Genomic DNA, 17,461 nt, shown 5'->3' on the forward strand with positions numbered 1-17,461 from the left:
ATTAGGATATCCAGAACCTGCAGATTTCTGTTGCTGTTTGTTCCTTATTCTGGCCTGTTCCTTGTACAGTCTTTTTTTGTAAGGAGCTACTTGCAGTAATTTACTTCAGTTGCTCCCTAGTTTGAAAGGCCTGAGAGACTTGGAAGATGCACACTGTCCCCTAGAGGGCTGGATCTCTCCCCTCTCTCCCTCTGGGAGGTTGTTAATGTTTCAAGAAGCACTGAAAGGCATCCTTGGAGCCAACATGACTGGATTTCTTCCCTGCCTAAAGAATGCAGAACATTCCTTTCCAGGCAAAGGGGAATTGTGCCACACGTTTAAAACAAAACAAGCAAACATGAAACAAAACAAAACTTTATTTTCTTTACCTGAGGAATGCTAGGGCTTTAGGAGCTCAAGGCTGCAAATTTGGCATATTGCAGCCATGAGTAGTGTCCTTTGCAGTCACCAAGCAGGTCTTAAAAAGTAGAAGGCGAAAAAAAAGTAAGCGGGCTTACTGGTTTATTAGTGGTGGTTAACTGTTCTGAAGGCTGCGAGAGAGGTGTTGATACCATTTTTAAATCAACTGAATGAAGGAAATGGGAAAGGAGGCTTGGTGCTATAATCTGGGTTTAAAAGATGATGCAAGTACAAGGTAAATATGGGTGGATCAACTGTCAGTGTCAGTCATGAAGAGCTTTGAGTGGTGTGAACTGGCTTTTTCTTTCATAAAGTCTCTTGCAATGCAAAAAGTTTCCAGGCCTGTTTTGACTTGCTTTGTTTCCCTGTTGCAAAAGCTGGCAATAACATCTGCAATTCCCTGAACCTGAGGCAGGTATAGTAACGTTGGTGAAATGTAAGCTCTGATGGTTCCACAGAAGGCAAAGCCTGGGTTGAGCTCATTTTACACTTCCTATTTTACGTATAAACATGACTGCAGTATGGAGTTGCGAAAAGCTTTGCCCCATGAGTTTTCAACCTACAAGCAAACACTGAAGCAACCTGAGGAACCCAAGATGAACAACTTAAAATTCCTGTCAATTAAACATCTAGAATTGGGTCCCGTTTTGTGGGTTTAACTGCCAGAAATGGGCTTGAAGGCAGGCTTCATTGCAGGGAAATTCTCTACTGCAGTTGTGGGCAAGTTGGCCATTCTGTGGCTCGCTCTCTGCTGGTCTTACCTCTAGAAAACGTTAATGGCCTAGTTGTGCAGCCAGTGCACTGAACAGTAGTAGTAGTACAGTTAGCGGTAGACTGAACAATTAGAATCAGTAATGAGCCATTAGTCTGAGTCAGTAATTAGACTGAGCAGTAAAGGGTGGACGTTCTCCTCAGGCAAACCCAAGTGAAGGATGGCTTGTGCTGATGTAAATAAATGGAACTATTTGTACATGGAGACATGGAAGCTTTGCTGGTGGTAAGAAGTCAGGTGCAGCTAGCAATAATTCACCTGCTGTCTGCTTGCAGGGAAGGGAGCATGCTGCCTTCACAGTGGTTAGTACGTCTCAGACGTGTAGTATCTTGACAAAAATGTCAAGATGAAATGTGGCCAAAACCTGAGACTGGGACTTTGGTCTTTACCTTCTCCAGTTCTTTCTGGATTCAACCTGATACTAATCAAACCTGAAAGAGAGCTGTGCTGTTACACAAACCAAGCTTCAAGTGCCCAGTTATTCCTACGTTTCCAACCTCATAAACACTGAGAAAATACTTTGTGATGTCTTTAGCAGCTTGTGGAGGATACAGGAAAGATACAGAAATATTGTGTGGATTTCATTAGTAATGTGAAAGAAATACAAGTTTACTCAGGCAGTATGAAGTCAAGTGGCGGTTCTATCTGCTGAACACCATCTTATGATTAATTTCTTGCAGAACATCAGCAGGTTCTAAGTCTGCGGTGCTACCAGAATGATTCGTCTGGATCCTTTATGTTACATATTTATTTTTAAATAAAAAAGGTGTCTGGGTAATATAAGTCTGAAGGAGAATCTTCATGCAAAAATTGCTTTCTGAACTATTTAACTTCGTCGTGTAATATTCCTGGACCAGGCCTGACATGTTTGTCAGGTCTTTTCCGGGTAAAATATATGTGAGTACATAAAGCACGTGCATACAATTTGATGCTTCTGGACAGAGGTGTGCATGTAGTGTAGCTATGTGGAAAGCCAGACTATGCTATGCGTACATAATGTCTGCTTCCCGAAAGCAGCAGATTTGCCGTGTGTATATATGTGAGTGCTCCAAGTCCTCTGGTTGTGCAAAAGCTTGATTTGCCCTACCATGCACTGATGGTGACAGTTTCTCAGTCTACCCTGATAAAATTTAACAGAGGGCAGGAAATAATATCTGGGAGAAGCATGAATGTCTGCTGCTTTTCATGAAATTGGGATGAAAACTCAGGTGACTGAGAGGTAATGGGGAGAGATTAGTGCAACAAAAACACTGTCCTGCAGAGGCCCGAGTGGGCTGTTAATAAAAAGTTCTGTAGATGGATTTTGCAGCACACAAGATTTTGGTTGGCTCATATTTATACTTCTGAGCAAACTGAGCAGAGGATTTGAAGCTTGCTTCTCTATTATAAAAATAGTTCTGTAAAAATCCAGTACTTTAATCAGTATGTTTGCCAATTCTGTCAATATTCAGAATTCTCTCTGCCTCCTATAGCTATTCCTCTACTGTACATAATCTACAAAATTATTTATTAAATTCCAGTTAAATATAATTGTAAAAAGCAAGTGAAATTCACAGGTATGACAGATTGTAGTTTGCCAATATTACAGAATTTATAAAATGGAGATAACCCAGCTTTTAACTGGGAGTTGTGGTCAATTTTTGTGAGAACAGAGGAATGTAATTTTACAATATTGTGTATACTGGATCACTTTTCCAGAGTAGAGCAATGTTCTAAGAAGCACTTAAATATATCTCAAAAATCACACAGATTTTTGAAATATTAAGGTCTAGAAGGAAAATTCAACCTCAAATTTGCTACATAAACAGTAGAATTAAAACCAATCCTTTTGGGTCGCTGCATCGCTGACTTGACTGAAACTGTTTAGTTTTCATCAAGACATTTCTCTGTGGGCCTCAGAACATGTGTATCAAATTTGAGGCTGAAGAAAGTTTCATTGGCAAGTTTAAGCAGAAGGCAAATTCTGTTTTAAACTATATTTTGTTTGATATAATGTAAGAATTCTGCTTTCATCTATAAAGCAACAGTTCTAATCGGTAGGTTAGTCTATATAATATGACTTAATAAAATTGTAGTTTACAAGTGTTGTTATAGCAATCTACAGACTACTTATGTCTGTAATGTCTTAAGGACAGCTGTAAAGGTTTTTAAATGATTAAGTCATGGTATTGAGCAGCCTGGTGAGTAGATTTAATAAGAGACTAACAATTGATTAAGCAACATCTGTTAAGGTATTATTAACTGTTTATGTGCTATACATGGATTTCTGGTGTCTGACCAATTACAGCTTGCAGAGAAATGGAATAGTTCTGGGGTCTGTGGGTTGTTTTTGTCATTTAAATACTTCATAGCTATGTGGCCTCAACACCTTTACTTTTTTTAAAGAGTTGTTAAAAAATTCTTCCCATGCTCTTTGTGTCTGGATCAGCAATGCCAAGATGTTAATAGTATTATACCGTATATTTCCCTAGATCCTTTAAAACAGGACTATTATAACTTTGAAATTAATAGTTCTAGACTTCCTGTCTTCTGCAGCTGTTTCTTAAAAACAAATCTGAGGATAAATTGGAGAAATTGTTCAGTCTGCAGATAAAAGAAGCTAGAAGTTTTTTCTTGTAGCAGCCTAACATGACCCTATTCTCTTTGAGTATTTGCATCCTGAAAAAGAATCTAGACATCTGAACATCCCTGTTTTCTTTCAAATCAGTGTCATGCACCAGGAAATGTATTTTGTCGTTAGTGCAGGCGTTTGGTTGAGGGACTTGAAGTGCTTTCCTTTCCACTCCTTTGCCCCATGAGCTCTATCAACGTTTCTCTGTAAGAGAGAGAAACTATGAAATTGTGATGGGAAAGCTTGAATGCATGCAGAGCATGTACGCTTGTAAATAAGGTAGGGGGAAGCTGGAGAGGCAACCACAATGTTTGTTCAAGTTCCTGAGATGGCACCTATGGGAATTAAAGCTTCTTTAGAACAGATCTAGCTGGAATAATAGCTTCCCCCCATGCGCTCATCTGGGTGTTTGTTTTATGTTGACAGCAAGGGAGATGTATTGCAAAATGCTTTGCTAAAGACTAGGGATGGGAGAAGCCTTCCCAACAGACTGAATTTCTCTGGGCTGTGTCTTGTTACACGTCACTGTGCTCAGCTTGGTGTGCAGATTCTGATGGGACCTTCAGGTGCTGCAGCAAAGCAATTCTCAAGTGTAAGGACTCCACAGGTTTCATCTTGACTGTTCAGCTGTTCACAAATACACCTTTAAATGATGGTGGTTCTTAAGATCAGTTGTCTTGGGGTCAATCTGTAGATATCTGGCAGTCTAACTTTGAGGAATGACCTTCCTCATTTTAATATTTTAATTTTAAGAATGTAGTGTTGCTTGTACCCTGTGTACATTTGAGATGTGCTTTGTTCTGTATGTACAGAATTCTTTCTGAAGCACATTAGATCCTTTGGAGATCCTTCCAGCACTACTCAGTTACCCTACCTATGTACCTTCCTCCATTCTTCCTCACTGCTTCCCTCACAGAGAAAAAGTATTCCTTCAGTTTCATAATCAAATATAAAAACTCAGACTAAATTCAGATCCTGGGGTGAACTAGCTGGGGCAATATAGTTAGAGAGCAGAGTTGTGCTCACTCATTAAAGCTCTGAACCTCTAGTCTTAATGATCCTGGGGGGAAAAAACCTGCAGAAACAAGTGGTGAAATAAATACAGTTAGGTTTTTTCCCCTTTCCCTCATTTGCACACATGCAATACAGACGTAGCAATGAGGTATCCATTCTCTTTGCCTGCGAGGAAATGAAAAGGTGTATTGTAAGCTCAAGACTAGTCTGGTTGTCAGCCAGGAATTAGTCCTCTAAAGAAGGAGAGAGGGGCTGGTGAGAGGAGAGTCGGGAAGGGGGGAGCTGGAAGGGGGAAAGTACACTTTGAGATGGGTTCAATGCACATGGTTAGAGATGGAAGGGGTCATGTGCTTCCTCAGCACGCAGGTGTTGGGAGAAAGGAAGGGAGCTTGTGTTCTTATACACAGGCATGTGGTTGGGGGAGCAGGGTCAAAAATTTAGACTATTTACTTAATCCCTTGGAACGGCGCTATTCTCTTCTGGTTTTTTTTCTTGTGTTTAACAGACTGCTTTACAGGGGACACGTGTGGTAATTAACACATGCAGCTGTAGGGCTTCAGCCATATGTCTGAATTTCAAATGGCTATTGATCTGGGAAATTTGCTGCTGTCTCCACCCCCCACTTATAGGCTGTATTCCTTGAAGATGTGGAGGAATTTGTAGCATCTGTACCTTGAAGAGACCAGAGCAGGAAGGAGAGGAGTGAAAGGGAATGCGTGTGATGTTGGGGAGGGAGGGAAGAGAGACTGAGATTCAAATCACACCCCCGCATGCCCCTAGCCCCAGGCCACCATATGTTTCAGGTAGCTTCTAAAATGTTCCTTAAGGTAAGGATCTGATTGTTACTCTTGGGAAGCTTGCATAACAATTGTTAATTTTTTGTCCTTGTTCAGCAAAGCAGTCTGTGATCAGAATCACAATGTCCTTGTGGGCTTTTCAGATGTGCTCCCCTTTCCACAGCTGCAGGTATCTGGCGTCTTACACAGCCTAGAAGTGGCAAGGTGGAGTTGACTGTGGACTCTGAACAGCCTTTTGGGAGAGGTAGTCAAAGGGGGTTTGGGGGGGGTGGGTGGTGTGTCTGTTGGGGAGGAACAGAGAATACTTCGCATCAAAGCAGAGGCTCCTGAAAGAAGATGCGGTATATTGTAGGTGAATCAAACCAGAGAGACTAAACTAAACAATCATATGGTAGTTGCTTTTGCCAACTGTGATCAGGCAGCTTTTGACAGTGCTATAGAGTTTTCTGCAAACTTCAGAGTTTGGGGCAATGTCAAGTGCTAAAATCTTGCTATGAGATAAGGTGTCTTCAGGGAAATATTGCTTTGTACAGAAACATTCTTGCTTCCTGTTTTATTTCAAGTGTCACTCAGGGCAGTGAGCCAAATGGAGGATGGTTCAAAATTAAGATACTGTGGTTCAAATCCTGCAGTATCTGTCATATTTCTAGTGCTTATATGGTGAGATAAAAATGTATTCTTCTACCAAGTAGGAAGCAATTAAAAAAGTAATTATCATCTTCTCCTCTTTCAATCTATTTTTAAACTTTCTCAGTGCTGTCTATTGCTGATTCCTTGATGACATCACTCAATATATAAATAACTTTGACACTTTGGAGGTGTTTGCTCTGGAAAAAATACCCAACAAACATTCGTAACAGAGTATACTCCAACTTTTGCTGAAGGGGGACTGTGATTTACCTAGCCCTTATGATGTTGCTGCTCTGTGTTCTGCCTGTCCTTTCCACTTTCCCTTTGAAGTTTGGTGCCAGGACTCTCTGGAGCAGCCATGTACTGTACAGCCTCTTCTTACTCACTTCCCTCTTCTCCCATTATTGCTATGGACAGTGCTCCTTCCTGGTACAAGATGGCCTTACATCCATTCTGTGGATTGGCATGACCTTTTCCAAATAATTTGGTTGTAGCCTATATTAATATGCACTTGTATACAACTTTTGTTACACAGATGCAGGGCCTAATTCTTCTTTATTCACTGTTCATTACAGCTGTTTTATTTCCTTTCAGTTGTTTATCTCCCTGAAGAATAAGGTTATTCCTATTTTTTGTCTCTTCTTTGTTACCTCGATTGTTTTCTCTGGAGAAAAAGGGAAGTGCTGGATTTACAGCCATATAATTGCTGACTTGTATTTACCACAGCAAGGCTTTTCTACGCCCCTTCACCTGTGAAGGTGTCTGCTGGTCAAAATGGCCTTGGAGATTCAGTTTTGAAACTGCGTGCCATCCCCAGAGCCAGCCACCATTGTCCATTAGGAAATAGATCATGATTCTTCAGCAAGCATCAGGTAGTCATGATTTTTGATAACATAGCTTTTGATGCTGTGTATTATGACCAGTCCCAAAAGCCTTCCAGTCCCCTTGATTCTTTTATCTATTCTTCCATTTCTCCTTGAGTATGTGTATCAGTAGGGGGATGACATTAGACTCTTGAAGGACAGCTGAGTATGCAGATGAATGAAAAATATTCTGTACTTCCACAGGGAGCCTCTCTCTGCAGCCTGTATGAATTCTTTAGGTTTAAAGGTATTCAAACAGCCTTCCTGTGTGTTGCTGTAGCTGAGCTTTTTATGCTACTGAAACTGCTGCTGGTACATAAGGAAAATAGCCATACTCAGTGGTGGTTGCAAGTTCTCCTCTTTAGCTGCGCAGAACATTGCCAGAAGCTGTGAAACCTTGGTCTGCTACAACAGGCAGGCTGTGATCCTATCTGAAAACTTACCAGATGGCTGAAGTAGAGCCAGAAACTGAGCAGGGGCTCTGAGCTTTGCCTCATGTCTCATTCCTCACCAAGCAGTTGAACTAGCATTTTTTAACCATGCTTGCATGGCTGGTGAGGATGGGCTTGCAGTTTGTGTGCTGCAAAATGCTATGATCTGAAATTATCTGCTCTGAAATAAACAAGTTTACATGTCAACATATGGCACTTACTTGTAGCATTTCTAGGCAAGCTGTACAGTGCGGCCAATGGACTCTAGGCCAAAGAGGGATTTTAGTGTTGTCCCTGCTGCTGCCTAGCTGATTTCATGAGGTATTTGAAAAATACAAAGGAAGATGAATTCTGATACCGTGGGATTGGGAATATACTCATTTTTCAAGATGTAAGTATTGCACAGTTCATACAGTCATTAAGAAATTACTTTTTTGAGTATTATCTCAGCAGGGTGACAAGAACAGGAGCCAGATAGAAAAGATTTAGCAATACTAGGGAAATACTGCCTTCTTCCAAAGAACTGTGACACTTTGTCAATGAGGAAAGGGAGGAACTTGGCTCCAAGGGAAAAATGATGAAATCTGATACAGTGGAAATGGTAGATTAACAAAAAATGACTTGCATCTCAGCAGCTCCCTAAGGAGCCTTTGAGTGGGTGATAATCAGGTTCTCAAGTTTTTTCCTCCCCCCCCCCCCCCCCCCCCCCCCCGGCAATTTGAGTGACTCTGGGAATGAATTGAAGTGTTTTACTTAAATCAAGACAATGAAAACCATTGGCAAGCTAGATGCCATTCTCTTTGGGGAAGGGACATAACTGAAGGAGTTAAGGCTTGGTTCTGTAGGTCAGGGCTGATGACAACAGGGTGTATTTCTAAGTCATACGATGCCATGTGAATTATGTCTAGCTTCACAAATGAAACTGCTGTGGGGAGTGTTGGGGGAGGGTGGGAATAACAAGTCTCTGAAGATGGCAGGGGATCGGGGAGGTGGGGGACACGACAATGCCTTCACAGCTTGAGAGTGATTCCACATTAATCAAAACAAAGCTTCTTGTGAAATTCTAAACTGGAGATGGTCTCAAACTACCCTGACTTACCTGCTTCTCCTATGTAGCAGATAATGCCCAAAGCCACATTTGAACCTTTTTTTCATATTGCTTCCAAATCTTTGAAGAGACCTCTTTTGCCTTTTGGGTGGGAATCTGGCAGTGGAGTCTGAAAACTGTAAAACTGTGTAAGATAAACCTATGCGCAATGACAGGTCTTCTCCATCCAGACTTCCTTGCGTTTGACCTTAGAAATGCTGTATTAACCAAACTGAAATCTGATCATCTGCTTCTCTGCCCATCTCTTGTGGATAATTTGCTTTGATAGAAAAGGTCTTGGTGTTGGACCTTGACCCAAAAATGAACTGAAAATTCTAGTTAAGTTCAAAACAGGAGGACTGTATTGCAGGTTCCTTGTTCTGAATTACTTCTGTATTCAGATGACTTGAGAGAGATACTCCTGCTTCTTGTCCAAAACTTCAAGCCTGCAAAATTGGTTAAGGCTGTAGTTTACTGCTCATAATTTGGAGGGAAACTAGCTGAAAATCAAGACATCTTATTTCACAGATATCAAGGTTTTGGAGGCCTCATTCATTACTTGCTAGAACAAAAGAGAGATCACAAACTTGTGACTCCTTGCTGTCCTCCCAAATTAGTTCATAGCACTTTAGCTGGGATCTTAGCTTGAGAAAGGAGAGAGCAAAGGGTGGGTCTCAATCTTGAATTAGGTGAGTGACTTTGAATTTTTTAAGGTTCTTACTTTGTCTTCTGCTTGGAAGCATGCCCATAAACCTGAGGAAAAATATTATTCGTAATACTACATTTCTATGAGTGGGTTAAAACAACAACTCTTCAAGTACTGAAGCAAATTTACATCACTAAAAAGTTCACAACCAGCTCAGCTTGATTCTTCAAGCCTTCATGGATGCTGCTTGTTCCTAGAATAACACGTATGTCTCTCTGCATTGGAACCAAAATCCATAAGAGTTTTGCCATCAGAGTGGTAAAGTGTAATGGCTTAGTTTTCAACAGTATTGTCTTCCATGCATCAGTACTAGGAAGATTTTTTTTTCCCCTCCTCAAAGGTTTGCATAACTTACAGAAGTGAGTCAGGTATTTAAGTGTTAATTACCATAGGGCTTGGTTCAACCTGTAAAGTTCAAATCTGAATCTGGATCTGAACTTTCCCAGAGGCAGGGAGTGTGTTTAGACATTGTGTTGATTTGACCTGTTACAGTGCAAGCTCTGAAATGTGGGTCCAGATGTGGACTGGGATTCTGTATCTTCCCAAGTATGAGACATTGAGGGCCACTTGTTTTGTTTAAACTGACTCCTGTTAAATGATACAGAATTGAAAAAAATAAACTGGATCTCATTTTGGGGAAGGTGTCTACAGCATTGTGTCTGAAGGGTAGTGTCTTGCTGTGCCTTTATTTTTTCAAAAGGAGCCATTTGCTGAAAGCTACAAGGAATGAGAAGTTAGAGGGCAGGTTTGTTTTGGCTAATTACTGTAGAACTACCCTGAGAACTTAAGCAGTAAATGAGGACTTTGGATTTTAGAGATACCCTATCTGAATCTCAGGACTCAACAATTTTAAAGCTGCTGAATCCCAGAGACTAGAGCATTGCTATTAATAGAGTGCTGCTCCAGACGCCTTTTGACACATTTTCTTTTGAAGGACCAGGCCCAGGAAAAGAGAGCTCTTTGTTTGTGGTCAGAATAAACTCATTGTACACCCAGACAATTAACTCTTCAATTGACTTGCCAGCCTCTATAAAGCACTCCGGTCCCCTCTCTGTCTCTCTCCAGTTCTATTCAGACACTTAAGCACACCAATGTTTTTTTGTTTATTATTCTGAAAAAGCCCTTCACAAGAATAGTCAGAGCGGATCAACATTGTCTTCCCAGCAGCATTTATCTCTGCCTGGCAGTGAATGTGTCAATCAGGAATCAAAAAGCCAAACAGAGGAAGCTTTGAATTGTGTCATGGGGGTCAGAGTTACTTCCAGCTGTCTGTCCGTGGGATAGGCTTTCTCGCAGGGCGAAGAATTGTGCTGCCATACAAATGCACTGACTACATTGGACCACAAAGTCCTCGGGGCTTGAGTGGCTTTTTTCATGTTGACGCACCTGCAAGGGAGATGTGAGGAGGGAGCGGGGGGAACTAATGCCTTCCAGAAGGCGTAGGGGAAGGCTCCTCCTCCTATCTGGATGATGCCTGGAATGCAGCGTTGCAGTAAACACCACCTGCATCTGTACGGCACACAGCGTAGTTGATATAGGAAGTGAAAAGTCACTGCAGTGACAATGCAAGTCAGCCTTTTCTGTTAGGAGCTCCTTAAGCCATACAGAGCCATTTCATGTTTGGCACTTAGGCACATTTTCATCTTTTTAAGCAAAACTCTTCCTTACTTTGGTCTGTATCCAAGTGTTTGTGGGTTGTTATATCCAAAGGGAGCATGTTGTTGCTGTTTCTTAAAAAGAAGGCAATGAAGATTGAGAACTCACTTTTGCTAATTTGGTTTAAAAAGTTCAGGTTTTTTCTTAACAGCTGTGGGATCTCCTTGTGTAGAACTGGAAAAGGGTGTGAAAACCTGGTAGGGAAGTATACCTGCCCTGGTGCATTTCCATTTTAGCTGCTTGGCAAGAAATTATCTTGATTTGGATGGATTATAAGAATTTCACATTTTTTTGGCATGACTGCTAACTTTCTGCATTTATCTTGGCAATATGTGTCTCTGCATAAAAGTTGCATAGACTGTTCAATAACTTGACTTGCTAAAATTGTTTTAGTTGATGTAGGGAAGGTTTGTGATTAAGGAAACAATTTGTTCCACCCCTACAATACTGGAAGGGACATATTTTTGTGCAAGATACCTGTATAGTGCAAAAACAGTTTTTGCTGTCTCTTTTAATACTTAAAACAACACCCCCAAGGCAGGTGTTAATACATAGAAATGTCAAGGTTGTAAAATTGCATCTTCAGGATTCAGGAACTGTACAGATACAGGGAGCTTGAGTTCACCTGGCAGGTCTTTGTTACATCTGACCAGAGTTACTAAAGCCACAGAAAGGTGTATGTGCAACTTAAGTCACTCAGGAGTGCTTAAGCCTAGGATAGCTATTCTCCCTTCCTGTTGATTCCCCAGACTCGCTAAAGGTGGGCTTTGCTACATTGAACAGGACATGCTAAGAATTCACTCAATGTCCTGGCTATCTGTGCTCGAAGTTGCCTATTTAGCTTCAGCTATGCTCTGTAATGGCTCATGCAAAACCAGATGATGATAAGTGAAGGAACCACGTGACACTGGACAAAGGCTGCCTCCTAAGCTACGCACTTAAAATCGTCATCCTCTTATTCTATCAGGCTGACTCAAAGTCTGGGAACCCTTGATGTTCAAGCTGCAGACTTACAAAAAAACCCAGGTTTTGTACAAGGCCTGGATGGTTGACCCTTTAAACACTAGCACTTTTTAAAAAGCTAGAAAAGTTTACTGAGTGTCTCATGGATTCCAGGGAGAAGACAAGGATGTACTGAAGGTTGAGGTTGCTTAGGGAGAGTATAGATCTTAGTCTATTAATGTGGTGATGCAAGTATACAGATGACTTTTGTAGTGGGTATGTTTTCCTGGGTAGGAGACGTGATATAAGAGGCTAATTCTATCACCTAACCTTACCCTTTCTTCAGCTTCTGTTAGGTGGCTTGAGGCAAGAGCAGTGATTCACAGGAGCAGGCAGTTACTTCACATTTTTCCATAGTAATTTGTTTTTTTTCTGTGTCAGGGAGTTTACTTTTCCCAGACATAACTGGAGTTTTTTGTGGTCTCAGTGCCCGTTGTTCGGAGTAAAAAGATCATTTTAACAGTAGTCTTTCGCGTGAACTGAATTTCCTCTCCTTCAACCCCAGTGTACACTGCAGTAATTCTAGAAGTAATACTTGTTAGATATTCTACAAGGGTAAGGGAGGGAAGCCCTGGTGGGATTTCTTGCCCTCCACTAGCAATAGGTCTGAGTTATTGTCAGGCTAACACAACAAAAACTGTTATTAAGCTTACGAGCCCCTCACAGTGGTAGTGGGCTTCTGGTTTATAGCCATGGTATCTTAATGTGAAAATGGCTTAGGGAGAGTTGTTTGGACTTGCCTGTTTCACTCTTACCAGTGATAAGATAAAAATACCATTTTAAAGTTGACACTAGTTGAGTCAGAAAAATCAGTTTAACATTGGCAGGTGTACCCTAGGAAAAGGAGGCGTACTGGAAGAGAGTTTTCTGGCTTAACTGTGTCCCACCAGAAGTATTCTGAGTGATGCTGTCTGTATTCAGTGGTTGTCTTGGAAAAAAAGTGGGTATTCATGTTGGGTTGTAAAACATGGAAGAGAAGCATGCCAATGCACTCTTCATCAAGGCTCTGAGAATGTTCTGCAACCAAGGGAAATAATCTTTGATGGTTCTGCAGTATGAGTTCCTGATCTGGAAGCATTGCCATCTAGAGGGATTAGGAAGGACTTGCTCGACCTCTCTGATCCCTCTGGTTATGACATGCTCTACGTGAGGAACTATTGCAGTTACACACCTTTTTTTGAAAGTGTAGAATTTAATAGCATTTTAAAAAAAGGAATAAATAATTTTTAATGAACATATTTCATGACCTTTGGCCAGAAAGTAACAATATCCTTTGTCTTGTATAATATCACAGGAGACCCCAGGTCTCAAATAGCTTGGTTTTTCTGTTCTATGTGAAAATGCTTCTTTAAGGAATACAAAAATGTTTGTTCAAAACTATCAGGTATGTAAAATAAACTTATTCCTCATTTACCAGTAGCAAACAGGAGGAACAAATGCTCAGTGTGAAACAGTGTATTGAGCGAGAGGAAAAATCAAATGAGAGTAGGCAAGTATTAGGGTTGTTCTTCTGCCCAAAGGAAATAGCAGTGAAACTTTTTGCCATAGCTAATTTCAAATTCTCTAGTTTAAGAACTAGATTTTGGTAGTTTCAGAGAAAAGTTGGCATCTGGGAAGTGAGCATGGGATTCTTAATAAAGTGCAATTTTTTGTTTTTTTTGTGACTATTTCATGATCTTTAAAAAAATAAGAAATATTCCCTGCTTTTGATTTTTGAAATATGGCGAATGTAATTACAAGGCTCTTGTCTATTGCATTTTTTTCTTGTACGTGTGGTGAAAGAACTATACTTGCCCAAAACCAAGAAAACTTGAGTAATTCTTCCCTCTGTTTGCAGAACCCCTAACACTACTGGGCGCTCCTGCAATGTGGACTTAGTGACACTTTGGGCTTAGTAACTCAGTGAGGAAACGATTGTGTAGTTTACAGCCATTTTACTGAGATGGTCTTAAAAATTAAACACAGTTCAAAGGTTTGTTTAGTATTTTTGTTTATTTGCTGCATTTATTCTGTCACTGTTTAATACCCCTCAGTAGCTTAATGGCTAACTTTGTACTAAACCTGCTACAAAGTTCTCTTTCTTTAAGAATGTATTTCACAAATTGTAATTGCTACTGTCTCTGTTCTTCACACACACGAGGCTAAAAGAAACCCCCTGAACCTGAAGCAACTTCTTCCAAAGTTCTCATAATGGTTTGGGTAAAAAGTGTTGTGGCTCAGATCCACTTCTAATTTTTCTCCATTGTTGGCTTCTGCGATGCCACTTTAAATCTGAAAGGCAATTCTGTAATTACTTGGTGCAGAAGCATTCATGGGAACAATAGGAATAAACTTATTATCATGCTGGTAATTTTTTATGCCAGGTCTCTTCCTATTTCATGTAACTTAAGATATTCACTTTTCCAGTTGTCTTACGACTATCTCTTGCACTTCTGGGTTGGTTTCTCGATCTGTAAAGCTAATCATGCTGATTAAATACTGCTTACGTCTTCATTAGTGTGAAGTGTCATACTAAATAAATAAAATGTCATTGCTGTGGCTTCTGGGATCTTGTAGAAGCAAAGCAGACTATCTTGACAAAAAACTGAAGATCAACCACTTTTATCTAAAGATTTCTTCAAAGGGCAAATTCTTCCTTCTTGTAAATTAAGCCAAATTTGGGAAATTTTTCCAAGAAATCAGTTGCTCAAACTTTTAAAGAAAAATACCGCTCATTCATATTACTGGTAATATCCAATAACAGGAAAACTCAGAACAAGAGTTGGCTGAGGAATGGTAAGTATTTTTTCTTCCAAATTTTTTTTTGCCATGCTTATAATTAAGCATAAAAACAAATACATTGATCAAGAGGGGAAACGATGTCAGGATCTCATGCTTGGTTCTGTAAACCTCATTTACGTCAGTGGATCTCTGAGGTTGAAATGAAATTACCAGCATGCTTTTTCTTTCTGTGAATTAGATCACTTTCTGTGGAAATCCATAAAATTAGCAATCTGTGGAAGAGGTGTTCAGGCTTTTGCTCACTTTATAAAACTGCAAATACAGGTATTGGTGGAAAAATAGTTTACAAGCCTGTGTTCTGTTTCTTCCCTTCCACTTCCAATGGCCTCTTACTTTTGTAACTGGAACCAATATAAGGGAAGGCCGAGGACAGTTACTGCTGCTTCTTGGAGGGGCTGTCCCATGCACCTTTCCTCCAGATGGCTTCTGCCCTGTGCATCTGATAAAGTTGTGGAGATGGTGGCAAGCCTGGCTTTTCTGGAATAGACTTCTCCCTCCAACTTTTTTTTTGCTGTGCAACTTTCCATTTTAGGTTACTGCCAACTTTGCTGATACCTAGTGTCATCTTTGCTGATAATATATGCAAAATTAGATGTTACAAATTTTAAGTTTTTTAAAGGCACTGTATTCCAAAAAGGGGAATTAAAAAAGCAATTCTAGGCTAACCTTATCTTTGTTTACATCCCAACAATGTTTTAAATTCTTGTCTTCCAATGTAATAGAAGACTTTCCTCCGTAGTTTGTTCCATCTTAGCTTGCCCACAGTCAAAGGTTTTGCCTCACTTAATGCTATGCCACTGTCCTAGTGCTGTGTAAAAATACTCCAAGCTGGGGCTTGAAATTCAGATTCCTTTGAGCACTGAGGAGATTAGACTCAGCCTGAGTCTGAGCTGGGTCTGTAGATGTATATGATGGGTAGGCGTACTAAGCCAAACAGTGTAAACTCAGCATTTTTCCCTGTGATCCATCTCTAAATTTTGAGATGTATATTTCCTGTGGAATCTTTTTTCATTGAAGCTTTTAACTATGGAAGACTTGTGGTCATGGAGCGCTCTTTTTTTATGGAAAACCTAATCTAAGAAGTTATTTTTCCACAATTTTGCAATTAGAAGACATGGCTACAGCACTGCAATTATAGACTACCATGATGCAGACATTGTAAGAAAAAATACTTGCTATTGACCATCCCTTTCTAACAGCTCTGCAGTGAATGCTGGTGCCAGGTTCTGCACAGGTAAGTTTTGGAAGAGGAGTTTTTCTTTTGAACAAAAAGAATAAGGAGAAAGATGCAGTGGGACAGCAATCCCCAGACCTCTGCTGTGTCAGGAAATGTCCTGGGTGGGCTATACAGCCACCTGAAACTAAGAAGGTGATTGCCTGATAATTGCAACAAGGGGAGACTAGCAGGTGATGCACACCAGTGGCCTGGGGAGGATGAGGGGAGGGAGGGAGGCTTTTTTTAAGTCTAGGGGTAGTGCTTGACACATGCTTGCTATGTAAAATGTTATTGCTGTTAGCATAAATTCTGAATAATTTTTTTTTAGTTCTGTCTGTCTTCTTTCTCTTCTGGACTTGGCCGGGCCATGTACAAATCCCAATCATTCAACAGTACTGGAGAGTAGATAGTATTTACCTCAATAATGGTAGTTTCTTTTCGATTCTTTTTAACCCTCAATTCAGATGACGGTTCGAAGCCAACACCTACCATGGAAACGCAGCCTATTTTCGATGGAGAAGGTAAGAGCACCCCTTAAAAAAAAAAAACAAAAAAAACAACCAACAAAACCCCAAAACCCAAACGAACAAAAAAGCTACTTCCCTCTCTCTCTTCCCTAGGATTTATGGCTCAAACACTTTCTTTATCCTGCAAAACAGAAAAGCCAGTGAATCTCATAAGTTATCCAAACTTCACAGTGCCCTTGGGACCTCAGGCATTTTCCCTAATCCTTTTACATCCTCCCTTCTTCCCTGGAATCCAACAACACCTGTTGACCAGATTCCTGGGGTAATCTTGGAGGAAAAAGTGTCATGGTGAAAAAAATGTGCATTGAGTCAGGAATAGCAACTCCCTTTAGACTGTTCTTACCCCCTCACTCTCTCCACCCTTGTGATACCAATGCTGGGAGTTTCATGACCTCTGCAACCCATTACAGCTTCATGAAAGGGAAAGTAGTGCTAAACCACAGCTTGTGTATGTTGACTTGGAAGAAAATAGCTGGGAGGATTATTTAGCAACTACTTTCATTGATACACTTGCTGTTTAAGCAAATGAAGTTAGTGTCCTGGGCCCACCTAATTCATGGCCTGCCAAGGCAGTTTCCTTCTTGAATGGGCTAATCTTGTGATTGTATTATTTTGGAGAGGGAACATCGGACTTTAGTCCATTGGAAGCTCGAAACAAGGATAAAATGGCTGTCATCAGAGGGTTTGAGCCTTTTACATATAAACATAAATACCAGTGGGCATAGTGGTCCTTATGTAGTGAATGGGCCTATTGGCAGCTGCTTAGCTCTTGGGTATTGCTTAGAAGTAGTGCATGTCTTCTACAGATTTAAACCCACAACCATTATAGTCAAGCTATAGGCTGAAGTCAGAACCACTCTGTCACCCACCTGAATCTGTGGACCTTAAGGCAGTGAGGGAAAGCCTATGCATTTTCATACTGAACTGCTGTACTTGACACTTTTCTTTTAAAACTGAAACAAGGGAAGA

General features: G+C 40.6%; 1 protein-coding gene across 6 annotated transcripts in view; it reads left to right on the forward strand.

The window, feature by feature from the left end:
* The window catches only part of SMOC1 (SPARC related modular calcium binding 1), a 135,240-nt gene that overhangs the window by 67,176 nt on the left and 50,603 nt on the right, over positions 1-17,461 (forward strand). For 5 of the 6 annotated variants that reach the window (XM_064462340.1, XM_064462342.1, XM_064462344.1 and 2 more), the window contains one exon: positions 16,397-16,486. In XM_064462340.1, the coding sequence (XP_064318410.1) occupies positions 16,397-16,486 (90 nt within the window). The remainder of the gene's footprint in view (positions 1-16,396; positions 16,487-17,461) is intronic. The other variant, XM_064462343.1, reaches the window with a different exon arrangement.

This window comes from Phalacrocorax carbo, chromosome 10 (assembly GCF_963921805.1).
Source record: "Phalacrocorax carbo chromosome 10, bPhaCar2.1, whole genome shotgun sequence".
Taxonomy (NCBI): Eukaryota; Metazoa; Chordata; class Aves; order Suliformes; family Phalacrocoracidae; genus Phalacrocorax; species Phalacrocorax carbo.